Source organism: Gopherus evgoodei, chromosome 8, assembly GCF_007399415.2.
Source record: "Gopherus evgoodei ecotype Sinaloan lineage chromosome 8, rGopEvg1_v1.p, whole genome shotgun sequence".
In the NCBI taxonomy this organism is placed as follows: Eukaryota; Metazoa; Chordata; order Testudines; family Testudinidae; genus Gopherus; species Gopherus evgoodei.
The window spans coordinates 67,442,973-67,458,611 of record NC_044329.1 but is presented as its reverse complement, the minus strand read 5'-3'; the positions used below and the strand labels follow the sequence as shown (position 1 = coordinate 67,458,611).

Below are 15,639 nucleotides of genomic sequence, written 5' to 3'. Positions count from 1 at the left end.
ACAGACTGGTTAGACTTCCTCAGCCAATTCTGGACTCCTTACAGTGGTGGATGGCTCAGGGAAATGTGTGCCAGGATATTCCCTTCTCTCGGTCCCCTCCAACCAGTACTGTTGTTACTCATGTCCGTGTAATAGTTTGGGGAGCACATTTGGGGTTGCTGAAAGTTCAAGGCTTGTGGCTGAAACAGGAAGCTTCCCTGCATGTAATTGTTCTGGAGCTTTGTGCCATCTACAATGCCTGTCAGGTCCTTCAAGATTATATCAAGGACTCGGCAGCTCACATCCTTAACACAACTGCAATGTATTATGTGAACAGACAGGGGAAGCACACTCCAACATGCTGTGTCAGGAAGTGATCAGGCTCTGCCAGTTTTTTGCATCAAGGAGAACATTACACCTATGGCTAATCACTTACCTGGGATCCAGGATCACCTGCCAGATCATCTCAGCAGAAATTTCTTCCTGAACCACAAATGATGCCTGAAGCACAGCATTTCGTAGTCCATCTCTGCTGTTTGGGGCATCCCAACAATCGATCCATTGGCTATGAGACACAAAAAGAAATGCTGGCTATTTTGCTCCTGAGGAGGGTGTCAGTCCGGGCTCCCTGACCAATGTTTTTCACCTGAGCTGGGAATCAATACTTCTGTATACTTTTCCTCCAATTCCAATCATCCTGCAGGTCATTCTCAAGCTGGAATTGGCCATGCTGGAGCAATTAGCATGGTTAAGGTCATGTTGGTTCTCTGACTGCCTTGTGGTGTTGATCTGACCTGATGTCCTGTCTCAACATCATGGTGGATGCTGTGCGGTTAGTTGAGGAGAAGAAACGATGTTTGGAGGCAGTCCGGCAGTAGTAGGAAGCCCTCCACCAGAATGACCTATTCGGCTAAGTGGAAGTAGTTCTCAATATGGGTATTTAGCCCAGGGACTTTATCCAAAGCTGGCTTGTATTCAGGACATCTTGGAGTACCCGTTACACCTTCAGTCTTCTTGTCTAGCACTTAGTTCATTGACAGTCCATCTGACAGCAGTTTTAGAGTTTCATCTGCCCATCCATGGGAAGTTGATGTTTTCAAATCTCATGGCAGTGAGGTTCTTGAAAGGAGTCCTTCATCTCCACCCATCACTTAAAGAGCCGATTGCTTTGTGAGACCTTAATAGTTTTAGCAGCTCTTCCAGGTCCTCTGTTCAAGACTGAGACTGTTTCTTTCTCCTGTCTGTGTCAGAAAACTGACTTAGGACTATAATGTCTGCAGGGAGAGTGGGTGAGTTGCAGGCTTTCATAGCAGAAGCCTTTTGCATGCAATTTTCTAAAGGCAAAGGCCATATCCTGAGGTTTTTATCCAAAGTGTTTCCCAGTTTCACTTTGAACCAAGTATGTCTTTACCAGAGTTCTTCCCTAAGCTGCATTCAACCCCAGAGGAACAATATCTTCACACATTGGATGTCAGCGATGTCTGGCTTTTTATTAGATAGGACCAAACCTTTCCGCTCTTCCCCTCGATTGTTTCACATATGTAGACCAAACAAAGTGTCAAGTGGTCTCTTCACGGATGATATCCAGGTGGATAACTTCCTGTATGGTGGCAGGATGCAATGTAGCCCAGGCTACACCTTCTCCAAAGGTGCAAGGTCATTCCAAAAGCACCTAGGCAATGTTGACAGCATCTGTAAGTGACATTCCTATATTGGACATACTTTTACAAACCACTGGGCCACTACTGCTGTTTCCAGATCAGATGCAAACAGTGAGGCAAAGCTGCAGCCAAACCAGAGCTGCTTGCTCAGCTGCCACTCCAACAGATCTGTGGTGAGTGGTCATTCGGGCATGCACAACAACTCAGCTGCACTAAACTTATTGTTCCCACAGAGCCTGCAGTCACTCAGCCTTCAGGGGTGCAGCAGCAGCAGCCTTTCCCAGAGTAGAGCCTGGCTCAGATGACCCCCAGGCTCAAGGATTTCCCCAACCGCACTAAAGTTGCAGATCAGTCTGTTCAACAGCACTGCCCAGCCAGGAACCGTCTGGCAGCAAAGTAGAATCCTAGAATATCGGGGCTGGAAGGGACCTCAGGAGGTCATCTAGTCCAATCCCCTGCTCAAAGCAGGACCAATCTCCAACTAAATCATCCCAGCCAGGGCTTTGTCAAGCCTGACCTTAAAAAAAAAATGTCCTCCTTCTGTACCCTGATCCAAATGGCTTCTGGTGCTGGATCCTAGAAGGAATTGTTCGGCCTGAGGCCCTCCAAATTCACAACAGGATGGCATGTAGGGAAGCCCCAGGCTGGGGAATGCTTAGAGAGCAGCACCCTAGGATGCAGCAGGTGGGTTCTGGTTCCCAGGAAATGGGGGGAACTCAGAGGGGAGCCCCCAGGATGCAGCAGGCGGGTGCTGGCTTCCAGGGAATGGGACTCCCAGCCTGCTTCTGATACAGTTTCTGTTTCTACCCCAGTCTTACCAGAGCCCTGTTCCAGTCTTGTCCTTGCCCTACCCTGATCTTGTTCCAGCCCTGTTACTGATCTGCTCCAGCCTTGCCTCTGTCTGCTGACTCTGAGCACCTTGCTTTGACCCTTGGCCTATATCTGGACTCCAGCTATGGTACGGATTTTGGCTTGTCTATGGACTCTGATCACCATTCTGACCCCGGCCTGTCCCCAGATCGCTGTTCTAGAGCTTTCCTGGCCCAGTCCCAATCCTATGTTCGGCTTCTGCTCCAACCTCTAGTCCTGACTATTTGGATGCAGTGCCTGACACAAACTGTGGGAAGACAATGCTGCATTCTTTGTTTAAATAGAGTCCAAGCCCCACCTCCTGTGAGTACTGCCTCTCAGTTACCTAATAGAATACTCAGCTGCATCTACTTCAAGAAGGAAAAATGATTACCCACCTGTAGCAGTTGTTCTTTGAGATGTGATGCAGACGTTTTCCACAACCCACCCTCCATCTCTTCTGCATCAGGGTCTGTCCCTCCAACGTTCAGTGCAAAGGAACTGAAGGGGTCAGGCTGGTGCTGCCCTTATGGCATGGGGAGGAGCTAGGGTTGCCAGGCAGGAGCTCTACCCCTCTGTGTGCTGCTAGAAGTTGTTCTTTGGCTCCAGTGCGCTGGGGGTGCATGTACCTAAGTTGAAAACACATCTGTAACGCATCTCGAAGAACAACAGCTACAGCTCAGTAACAGTTTTTTATCTTTCCCTCCTCACTGAGTAATGGGCCTACACTATCCTAGTTCTTCCTCTTTGTTCTCACGTATTTGTTTAATTTTTTTTTACCCTTTATGTCACTTGTTATTTTAATCTTATTTTGTACCGTGACCTTTTTAATTTTGTCCCTATATGCTTGTCAGTTTAATATGTGTCCTTCTTCGACTGCTTGCTCAGATTGATTCCAGTTAGGTGTGTGTGTGTCGTATGCACAGTTGTTGGAAAGATTTTTCCCTAGTTGCACCCGTCAGGTTGGCTGTGGAGCCCCCTGGAGTGGCACCTTGCTGGCACTCAATATATGACCTTGCCGACCCGGTGCCTCCTCGGTTCTTCTTCAAGTGATTGCGCATGTGTATTCCACAGTAGATGTGCATGATCACCACATGTACCGGTGCCAGAAGCTTTTCCCCAGCAGTACTCATAGGTGGGGAGCTCCCCCTGCGACCCCTGGAGTGGTGCCTGCCTGGCACAGTATAAGGGGAGCTGCGTGCTCCCCCACCCTCAGTTCCTTCTTGCTGCCAGTGAAGGTACATTGAAACTGCTCTGCTCCAGCTTTGCTGCAGCTTGTCCCCAGAACTGTTGTTAATTCATTAGTACCTGTAGTCAGTTTAGTTTTCAGTGAAGTTTAGTTAGTTAGTAAGCCTGGGTCGGGGCACACCCCGTGCCCCGGGATTTAAGTCATGCGACTCTTGTAGGCATTTTGTGCCAAGGAGTGACGTGCACATAGACTGTCTGTGCTGCTTGGGAGAAACTCATATCAGTGAAAGGTACAAGATCTGCATGTTCATGCCGCTGCCTGGAGCTCTACCGATGTCAGCCCCACTCTCCAGAGGCAAGCCACCTCTAGGATTGCCGCAGTCACCACCAGCCCGATCTCAGTCAAGGGAACGTTCCTGACACCGATCACTGCCCAGCGACCTTTCAGGGCTCAGTCCATGTGGATCACCCTTGACACTGGCTAGGCTGTTTGGATGGATGCCATCTGATTGAGACTTCTGGCACCACTCGTCTTCGTGGAGCGAATACCAATGGGACTGTGGTGGACGTCACTAATGGTCCTCGTCTTGAAGGAGGTACCGCAGTTGGTCACGGCATGACCATTGACACCATTTCCACTCAGCTTCCTGCTCCAAGTCTCTGCCAAGGCACCATAGCTCTGGGCGTCGATTGCCGGTGTTTTACTGTCGCGGTCCACCCGTCGAGACCGTTCATGGAGTAGCTACTATTGTTGGTGCCATTCCTCTGCCTTGAAGTCGCGGTCCCGTGGTCAACATAGATCGTGGCACCACCGCCACTCCCAGTCCAGAGGCAGCAGTGGGTCGTACACCCGCCTGGCCTCCGCTCACAGTCGCCCGTCTACAGGCCAAGCTAGCTAGCCCGATCAGTTGGACCCGCTGGTGCTTCAGCAATTGCAGTGGCACTGAGTGTTGTGGCCAACCCAGTGGGGACTTGCTCAGTGGCCAAGGTGTCAGAAGCACTGTTGGCCTCCATCCCTAGACTGCCAAGAAAGGAGTTGGTGGAACCCATATCCTCAGTGCCGTGCCCAGAGTCCAACCCAGGTGGTGGATCCTCTGGTGCCAGCCGACACCCAAAGCACCGCACTGGCCTCCTCGCCTCATCCAGAGGAGCTGATTGCGGCCCCGTCCCGCTCCATCCCACAAGAGGACTACTGGGCCCACCAAGAACTCTTAAAAAGGTGGCAGTGAGCCTTCACCTCCAGGCAGAGGAGACAGAGGAGCCCTCAGACTCTCTGTTAAATGTGCTGTCCCCCTCGGCACTGGGAAGGGTGGCCTTGCCGCTCCATGAAGGGGTGGCAAGAATTTGAAAAGCCCTGGCAAACACCAGCCTCGTTGGCTCCCATCTCTAAGAAGGCGAAGTGCAAATACTTTGTACCCACTAAGGAGCATGAGTATTTGTATACCCACCAGGTGCCCAGCTCTTTGGTGGTCGAGTTGGTCAACCACAGGGAGCAGCAGGGGCAGCCAGCCCCGACCCCTAAGAACAAAGACTCTTGGAGACTGGATGCTTTTGGGAGAAAAGTTTATTCGTCATCAAGCTTCCAGCTAAGAGTAGCAAACCATCAGGCTTTTCTGGTCACTACGAGTTTAATCTCTGGGCATCCCTCCCCAAGTTCAAGGACTCCCTCTTAGAGTGCGATAGAAAAGAGTTTAAGGCTCTCATGGAGGAAAGGGCAACGGCCGCAAGGGCATCCCTGCAGGCCACTTCGGGTGCAGTGGACACAGCCGCGTGGTCCATGGCCTCGGTGATGTCCATGAGATGGGCATCATGGCTCCTGGTTTCTGGGCTATCCAGCGACGCTCAGTCGTCAGTGTAGGATCTCTCTTTTGATGGGAAGGTACTGTTTGTGGAGGAGACAGAAAAAAGGCTGCATGGCATGAAAGACTCCTGCACGACCCGCCAGACCTTGGGCCTCTATGTCCCTGCTCTGGCAAAACCCAAGTTCAAGCGGGCTCCCACCTAGGCCTCCCAGAAGAAGCGCAAAGGCAATATGGACCTGTCCCCCAGCCTGGGTCCTCTAAGCAGGCGGATAAAAGGCATTTTTGACGGGATGCTCAGGAGTATGCCACCAGTTCTCAGCAGGGATTCACCTCCTGTAAAGCACCCTTTTTCCAATTGATTGTGTGTTTTCCTCCTAGAATGGTCGCAGCTCACCTCAGACCTCTGGGTCCTCAACACCATCTCCTGAGGTTACACCCTTCACTTTACCTCCTACCTGCCCAACCACCCCCCACCCCTCTCGGTTGACCCATCACACAAGGCTCTGCTCAAGCAAGAGGTCGGGAGGCTCCTGGAACTAGGAGTGATAGAGGCGGTGCCCAAGGAGTTCCTGGGCAAGGAGTATTACTCCCGGTATTTCCTTATCCTGAAGGTTCAAGGGGGGCTCAGGCCTATCATGGACCTGCGAGGTCTGAACCAGTATATGGTGAAACTCAAGTTCCGCATGGTTTCACTGGCCTCCATCAGCCCCTCCCTGGATCCCGGGGACTGGTATGCTGCTCTTGATCTACAGGATGCACACTTCCACATCCACATATTTGAGGGGCACAGGTGCTCCCTCCATTTTGTGGTGGGACAGAATCACTACCAATTCACAATCCTCCCATTTGGCCTGTCCACTGCCCCCAAGGGTCTTTACGAAGTGCATGTTGGTGGTAGCGGCCTAACTCAGGCACCAGGGAGTCCATATATTCCCCTATCTGGACGACTGGCTTATCAAGGGCACCTCCCGATCACAGGTGAGGGATCACTTGGCACTTCTTCTGTCCACGTGCACCACCCTGGGCTGTTGGTAAACAATAACAAGTCCAAAACATAGAGTTTATCGGGGCACTCCTGGATGCAATGTTGTCCAGGTCCTCTCTCCCCTCAGACAGGTTCGAGACCCTGACAGTGCTCATCAACTCGATCGCAAGGTTCCCGGTGACAGCCAGGGCTTGCCTGCAGCTGCTAGGTCACATGTCAGCGTGCACGCCATATCAAACTTAAGATGAGGCCCCTCCAACGCTGGCTGGCCTCACAGTTCTCTCAGGCCACGGACAGAATGGACAAGGTGCTCACCGTGCCGAACTCGATGATCACCTCCCTACAGCGGTGATCCGCATCAAGCAACATGCTCCAAGGGGTCCCGTTCAGAGATAGGACCCAGTCATTGGAGCTGGTGTCCGATGCATCGGCCCTGGGCTGGGGGGTCCATGTGGGGAATTTTCAGACCCAAGGTCTGTGGTCTCCGCAAGACCTGACCCTTCACATAAACATCAAGGAACTCAGGGCAGTGCGGCTGGCATGTGTGGCCTTCTGCTTGCACCTGAAGGGCAAAGTAGTCAGGGTTCTCACAGACAATGCGGCCTCGATGTTCTATATCAACAGAAAAGGTGGGGCCCAATCCTCTGCCCTCAGTCTGTGGGATGAAGCCCTCAGTCTGTGGGACTTCTGTATAGCCCATGACATCCACCTAAAAAGCCTTTCACCTGCTGGGCACCCAGAACGTGAGGGCGGATCGCTTGAGCTGAGACTTTTCCTCTTAGCACGAGTGGCTCTACACTCAGAAGTGGCCCACCAGCTCTTCCGAAGGTGGAGAACTCCCCAGGTGGATCTGTTTGCTACTCAACAGAACCGACGATGCCCTTGGTTCTGCTTCAAGGGGAGCCTAGGGAACAGTGCTATCTCCCGTGCCTTTATCCTGTCCTAGTCAGGCCAGCTTCTCTGTGCCTTTCCCCCGTTCCCGCCGATCAGCAGGGTCCTGGAGAAAATAAAGACAGACAAAGCCAGGGTCGTCCTCATTGTCCTGGTGTGGCCCAGGCAGCACTGGTACGGGACCCTCTTGAGCCTGGCAGTGGCTCTGCCGTGGCCTTTGCCGCTCCTCCCAGATCTGCTCTCTCAGGACCAGGGCAACTTCCTCCACCCAAACCTGGCAGCTCTTCACCCCATGGCATGGCTGCTAAATGGCTAGGTGGCAAGGAAAGGGCATGCTCAGCACAGGTTCAGAGTGTCCTTCTCGAAAATAGACGGCCCTCCACTCGCCACTTCTATAGGGTGAAGTGGTCTCGGTTTTCTAGATGGGCAACGGGCCAAGGTGTGTCCTCAATGGTGGCCCCGATCCAGCTTATCCTTTATTACCTCCTCTGCCTGAGGGCCCAGGGCCTGGCACCCTCATCAGTCAGGGTGCACCTGGCAGCCATATCGGCCTTCCATCCCGTGATGCAAGGACACACTGTGTTCTCTGATGCTATAACCAGACGGTTCCTTAAGGGTTTGGATGGACTTGACCTGTATTCTAAGCCCCTGGTCCCACAATGGAACCTGACTCTGGTGCTGGCTTATCTTACGGGTCCCCCATTTGAACCATTAGCCATATGTCCCTGGTCTCACCTCTCGTGGAAGGTGGCCTTCCTGGTTGCTATCACGTCGGCCAGGCAGGTCTCGGAGCTCTGGGCCCTGATGAAGTGCAGCTCAGGCCTCACTTAGCTTTCCTTCCAAAGGTCATGTTCCAGTTTCACTCCAACCAGGACATTTTGTGTGTTTATCCCAAACCTTATGCGAGCAGCCAGGAGCAGAGGCTCCACTCTCTGTAGGTTTGACAGATGCTCATCTTTTATATCGAATGCATGAGGCTGTTCTGAAAGTTGAACCGCTATTTGTGGTGGTGGCAGACCATATGAAAGGTCTCTTGGTCTTGTCACAGAGGATCTTACCGTGGATGACCTCCTGCATCCCCACCTGCTATGAATTAGCCAACATTCCGGTCCCGCCTCTCATGGCTCACTCCACAAGAGCACAGGCCTCATTGACGGCGTTCCTGGCCCATGTGCTGATTCAAGAGATCTTCAGGGTGATGACGTTGTCCTCAGCACGCACTTTCGTCACTCACTACGCCCTCACTCAGTATGCTAGTGATGATGCAACCTTCGGCAGAGCAATGGTCCAGTCTGTCATACCATAGCTCTGACCCCATCACTAGGTAGGGCTTGGGAGTCACCTAACTGGAATTGATATGAGCAAGCACTCAAAGAAGAAAAAAATGGTTACTCACCTTCTTGTAACTGTTGTTTTTCAAGATGTGTTGCTTATATCCATTCCAGACCCACCTGCCCTTCCCTCTATTGCAGTAACTGGCAAGAAGGAACTGAGGAGGCACCCGGTTGGCAGGGTCATATATTGAGCGCCATCATGGCGTCACTCCAAGGGGCTCCACGGCTGACCTGACGGGTGCTATTTGGGGGAAAAACTTTTTGACATCTGTGCATGCGGCGCTCACACAGCTAACTGGAATGGATGTGAGCAACAATTATGAGAAAGTGAGTAACCATTTTTTATCGTTTGACCTAGTTTCCACTTCTTATATCACTCTTGAATTTTAGGTCATTGACAATATCTTGGTTAAGTCAGGATGGTCTCTTACCATACTTCCTACCTTTCCTATGCTCTTGTGCCCTTAATAATGTCTCGCTTAAAAAAAAAAAAAAAAAACTGCCAACTGTCCTGATCTGTTTTTTCTTAGACTTGCTTCCCACAGCACCTTATCTACCAATTCTCTGTTTGCTAAAGCCTTTTTGTCTTTATTCTGCTGTTTTCCCTCCTACCATTTCTTAGAATCATGAACTTTAGTCGTTTCATGATAGAGTTAATATCTTTTCATCTCTTTACTTGTTTTCTGAGATGCTTAACACATTTCTCGCTGCTTGAAAAAATAAAGAGACTCCTATCCCAGACAAGCATACAATCTAAATTCAGCATGACCCAAGAAGTGAGTCATAAACAAAGGGGATTTGGATGGGGGAATGGTACGGGAGGATAAGTATGGCAATGAGACTGCATGGTGACTCGGTAAGGCATTTATATGTGTTGGGGCTTCTGTTCCTTTTTGTAACCCTTTTTTAAAAAAGAAAGAAAGAAAGAAATAGCAGCTAAATTGTTGGAAGAAGTTGTACTTTTGTTTGTTACCCCAATTTACATTTATTCTGTAGTTTTAATTTCCTTCTCAGAAATCTAGTTACATTGATTCTGGTACTATCATTTGAAAGAATTGTTGTGCACAAATACAGATTATAGCTATGGTTCTTCTCTTAGAAACATGGGAAACTTGCCCCTCTCCACCTGCAATTAAAAATGGTGCTAGTTTTAGACCATTATTGACAAACTACACAGCAGGTTCCTCAATAAAATACAGATGCCATCGGTACCACGTATTGGAGGGTCCTGAAACTGTTCATTGTGTACAAGGAAAGTGGACAGCTCAGCCAACTTGTTTAGGTAAGTCTTGTAGAAAAAATAGATGTTGTATTATGTTATTCATGGTTGATAAGACCATGGGAAAAAAACAACCCATATAGCTCTATGGGAAATGCTGTGATCTCAGTTAAATTCCAGGTGGATAGATAATGCCTGCATCACACAAACTGCTACCACTATATCTTTCTTTGTAGACTTGCTGAGACAGGTACTTGATGGCTGAAAGAATGAATCCTCCTCTTGCCTCTTGAATTTTAGCCTTGTGGTCAGTTTTGAGGCATAGTGGTGTGGCAGTTTGCACGGTTATTTCCCAGGCTGTAGTTTTTCTCTGGATAATCAGAGACTTTATTCTCCTGTGCTGTTTCTCAACACCTTTCATGAGAACTAAATTTGCAGGAAAAAATTAGTATATATACAGAGACTTTAATAATGGTAGAGCAGATCCTTAGTAGTAACCAGTTTTTCTTTAAAATGTCATTATTAGAAAACTCTTATAGTAAAGCACATACAGACAGGGTGCTAGAACAATTTGTATAGTAGAGGTACTGAGAATCATTGAACCAAACGATAAACCTTGTATATAGTGGAAACCACTTCAAGTCAGCAAGTGCTGCAATACCCTCTGCATCTCTAGTTCTAGCACCTATGCAAATAGAAGACCAGTACAATTATATTTACTTATGCAAATTTTATTATATTAAATATCTATTCATTTAAAAACAACCAAAATAAAACAGACCTAAAGTAACAACAATTTAACTCAAAAGAAAACCAAGAAAAAGCAAACACTCTAAACAATTAAAAAATATCACCCTCTCAATTCCTCAGTCAGACATCTAAATAAAAAAGTTAAATTTGCCATGTGTTGGTTCCCCTTGTCCTGGAATGGTTGACAAAATCTAGCATCTGTAGTACTGCTGTCAGTTCCGATAGATATCTCTTTTCCTCTTAAAAAGATTTTCCCAGTTTTATGGTAACTAAGTAGGATTAATGTTCTTATCTCTGTCATCAGCAGAAGTGAGTTATTTACCAACAGTAAACACAACCTGAGGTACCGCATGCATCACTGGTACTGATTAACTTGATTTCCAGGAATTAGCCTGATTTCCCATAAAGTTTGTGTCAGAAGGAGTTTGTCTCCTGTGATGGGGCAGTTTACATTCCACAACTTGCCTTTAATTTTACCTATTGTAATTGTGATTTATGGTGAGTAAAGATCTAAAGAAGTTGTAGCATTTCATATAAAGTTCAAATCAGTTTGCAGGATCATTGAGTTATAAGCTTTTTTTCTGGCTAAGAACTTGTAAATTTGGGAATTTATACAAATATTTTGTAACAACATAGATGTTTGTCTTCTAGAACCTTGCACTCTTAATATGGATGATATGAGCAATAACAACATAGAGATGAAATGGAGACTGGAAGGAGAGTTATTTTTCCTGCATGGTGACACGATAGATTTTGTGTGTAAACAGGGATACTATTTGTCATCCTCCAGCAGGCAGTCTCAGCTAAAAGTACAGTGTACCCGTGGAAAACTCAGATATCCAACATGCATTATGAAAGGTAAAACAGGAATCTGTTTTTGCAATCCTATTATAACTCACCAAGTTCAGACACACTGAGATAGCTTTGTTTGAACGGTGAAGTCATAGGCTCTGCTATTAATAGCAATAGAAGTTTAGGGTCAAATTGTCCTTTCCATAGCAAAGATGTATTTTAAAATAATATAAACACAGCAGAATAAAACATTTTCCTTGGGGGGAGGAGGGAGAGGGTGCCTGCAGAGACTTGTCTTTCTAAAAACTTGTAGCCCAAAGCTTTGCTGGGAATCCCAGCTCCACAGTTTAAGTGCATACAAGGTAAGAAGTTCTTGTAGATGAACTTAAATGGGTGCCAGATTCTGCTCTTAGAGACACTGTACGTCTTTGTTAAAGTTTTTAACACTATTTATTTTACATAGATCCCAAAGAAAAATGTGGTTCCCCCCCTGTTGTTAAGAATGGAGATGTTATTGGCCCACGACTGACAGAATATGAGAGTGATTCTTCAGTTGAATATACTTGTTTTGAACATCATTTTTTGCAAGGGTCCAATAGAATCTATTGTTCCAACAGACAATGGACTACCCCACCAGATTGCATAGGTATGTAAGATGTGCTTTTGTTTAAAAAAAAATAAAAAAAAATGACAAGCTCAATAAAAGTTGATTAAACTTGTGTTTCAAGTTTTTAATATTAATTTCCAGTATTCAAATTAAGTTCTCAATCTGAGCAGTTTTGGTAGATCTGAAGCCTCTGGGCTTTGGTAGATCTGGGCAAACCTGCAGTTGTTTATCCTCTTTTCCTAAGCCTATAAGAATTGGAGTATGTATGCAACATCCAAAAGTACTATCATCTGATGTTTGTCTAATGCAGTAGAAGGGAGGAAGGTGTTTGTGTCTAATTTTAATATGCTAGCTATAGCTATGCAGTCTCATATATTAATATTAACCTGTATATTAAATTTTATAAAGGAAATTAACTATGTATCTTTTTTGTGTTAAGAACCATGCACTTTATCGAAGGAGATAATGGACAAAAATAACTTAATACTGAGATGGAGTTTTGATGACAAATCTTATTTTTTCCATGGGGACTACATTGAATTTCTATGTAAAGAGAATCATTATGGAGCACCATCAACCTCAATGTTTGATTTTAGAGTACAGTGTAGCAGAGGACAGCTGACATATCCAAGATGTATTGAGAGGGGAAGGTAAGGCTAAGGCAGTATTTAATTTGAAATTTGTACGTGCATATGTATAACATTTTAATTTCCATTTATGGGCTACTATTTCCAAGATGATTAACCAGCACTAACATTGATTCTCAGCCAAACTATGACTCTGATATATTTGCAGGTGGCTAATATATTTGCGCATTTCACATATGGCTTCTATGAGTCCTGTAGTTTGGTGGGTGGTCCTTTTTGGGGGGTTGGAGAGGGAGTAATAGAAGTAGTTGTTACAGAATCTCTGAAAAGAATTAAATGTCTTCCTGTGTGAAGTTAGTTGAAACCGTTGGATCTAGTGGTTAGAACCAAAGGCCTAGGAACCAGAAAGATATTAACTGTAGTTTTATGATGGCTGAATCAAAAGTATTATGTGGTGGGAGTACATGTACTAGGAGTTGCAACATCTAGATGGGTGGAACTGGTTTGGCTTGAAAGTTGTGGTGAAATTAAAAGATCACAGTCACCATTGGAACCCACAGGGAGCAAACAAAGGAGAAGTTCTTTTTCGAGTGATTGCTCATGTGCATTCCACAATTGGTGTGCGTGCTCACCGCGTGCACCAGTGCCAGAAGTTTTTCCCCTAGCAGTACCCCTAGGGGAGCACCACTAGCAACCCGTCGAGTGGTGCCTCTATGGCACAGTATAAGGGTTGCTGCGTGCTCCCCCCACCCTCAGTTCCTTCTTGCCGCCAGTGAAGGTGCATCGGAACTGCTCTGCTCCAGCTTGGCTGCAGCTTTCCTCTTGAACTCTTGTTCATTCATAGTTAGTAGTACCTGTAGTTCAAGTAGTTTAGATTAGTGTTAGTTTAGTTTAGTGCACCCAGGTTGGGGCATGCCCCATGCTCTGGGCTTTAAGTTGTGTGACACTTGCAGGTGGCCGATGTCAGTGAGTGATATGCACATGGACTGTTTATGCTGTCTGAGGGGAAACCTAGCTCAGCGATTGCTGCAAGATTTGCAAATCCTTCAAGCCTTGGACCTAGAAGGAAAGGGACATTTGGCTCCGAGCTATTCTGATGGAGTCGACATTGACCCCGACTCTGGTGCGCCGCTTCGAGTTGGCACTGAATACCGTGGTATCAGTACGCTGTTGACCCTTCGGTACCTTCCACCAGTCGGCACAACTCCCCATCCACAGGGCATGCCAAAAAGGCTAAGAAGAGGTCTTCTCTGCCAAGACACCGGAGCAAGACCAGAGGAGAGACTAGACCCATTTTGGGTAGTTCTCGATCTCTGTTGGCCTCCAGGTCTCTGACTCAGGTTGAATGGAGCAGTCCGACCCACTCGGCGCTGACATCCCCGGATGTCTGAGTGCCTTCCACACTGGAAGCCCTGCAGGCGGCCCAGAATGTTATGTCTCAGCCGATACCAGAGGCACTGCCATCGTTGGCTCCTCTGTCCAGAGGCAAGCCACTGCTTGGAGCTCCGCAATCACTGCCTGGTCGATACCGTTCGCGGTCTAGGGAATATTCCCAACGCTGTTTGCTGCTCAGCGACTGCCCAGTGCACAGTCCACGCTGTTCCCCATCAACCCAGACCAGGTTGTCTGGCTAGGTTCTGACTGGCGGGGGATCCAAGCACTGCTCCGCCTTGAGGGACTGTAGACGTCGTGAGGGGAGCATGCCTTGTTGAGACCAGGACAGATGGCACTGGAGGTCCTTGTCTCTGAGAGGCTACCGTAGCTCATTGCGCTGCGGGCATCAACACCATTCCTGTTCTTTGTCTTGCTCCAGGATCACGCCATGGCACAGCTCCCATAGTTCTGGGCATCGATCACCAGCACTTCACCGTTGTGGAGCAGCTGCTACCGGCAGTATTCCCACTCCTCCATGCTGGGATCATGGTCTTGTGATTGGCACTGTTCCCGATGCCATCACTCCTTCCAGTTCTGGGACAGCAGCAGGTCGTATACCAGCCCGGTCTCCCTTTGTAATCATCAGTCAATGGGACAGGCTAGTCAGGCTGAACAGCCTGCTCCACTGGTGCCACAGCAGGTTCAGTGGTACAGGGCTCCTTGTCTGGCACCATGGTACCAATGGACCATGTGGCCCCCACTGGTGGCTCGCTCGGTGGCTGGAGCCTCGGCAAGATCCTTGGCCTCCCTCTTTCAACCTCCCAGAGAGGAGTCGGTGGGGTGTTCATCTTTGATTCTATGCCCGGAGGGCAACCAAGTGGTGGGACCTCTGGCCCTGGTGGGTATGCAGAAGTGGAGGAACCCTCAGACTCCCTCTTCAACATCCTCTCGGTCTTGGCACTGGGCAGGGTGGCCCTCCCACTCCATGAAGGGGTGGCAAAAATTTCAAATGCCATGCAGGGGCACACGGTATTCTCCCATCTATGACCTGTTGATTACTTAAGGGATTGGATCTTCTCTTCCTGTGCATTAGGCCCTCAGTCCTTCAGTGGGACCTGAACTTGGTGCTGGGCCAGTTGACGGGTCCCCGTTTTGAGCTGCTTGCTATGTGCTCCTGGTCACACCTCTCATGGAAGGTAGCCTTCCTGGTGGCGATCATGTCAGTTAGATGGGTCTTGGAACTCCTTACCCTGACCTCCAAGCCCCTGTACACAGTGTTCCATAAGGATAAGGTCCATCTCCGACCACATCCATCATTCCTCCCCAAGGTGGTCTCCACCTACCGCATGGGTCAGGACATCTTCCTGCTGGTGCTCTGTCTCAATCCCCATGCTTCCAGTGAGGAGTGCCGCCTCCACATGCTGGATGTGAGACAGGCTCTGGCCTTTTACGTGGAGCAGACTAAGCTGTTGAGGAAGTCCTCACACCTGTTCATCGCCTTGGTTGAATGCATGAGAGGTCGGCTGATCTCCACTCAGCGGCTCTCCAATTGGATCACCTTGTGTATTCGTACCTGTTACGACCTGGCGGGAATTCCCCTACCATCGATTGCGAGGGAACA

The 15,639-nt window shown here is 48.2% G+C and overlaps 1 protein-coding gene across 1 annotated transcript in view; it reads left to right on the top strand.

Moving 5' to 3' along the window:
- Positions 1-13,614, top strand: part of F13B (coagulation factor XIII B chain) — a 52,979-nt gene extending 39,365 nt beyond the window's left edge. Inside the window, exons 7-11 of the mRNA XM_030573917.1 lie at positions 9,789-9,971; positions 11,310-11,516; positions 11,914-12,096; positions 12,497-12,604; positions 13,598-13,614. Coding sequence (XP_030429777.1) covers positions 9,789-9,971; positions 11,310-11,516; positions 11,914-12,096; positions 12,497-12,604; positions 13,598-13,614 — 698 coding nt within the window. The remainder of the gene's footprint in view (positions 1-9,788; positions 9,972-11,309; positions 11,517-11,913; positions 12,097-12,496; positions 12,605-13,597) is intronic.
- Positions 13,615-15,639: the final 2,025 nt, after the last annotated feature.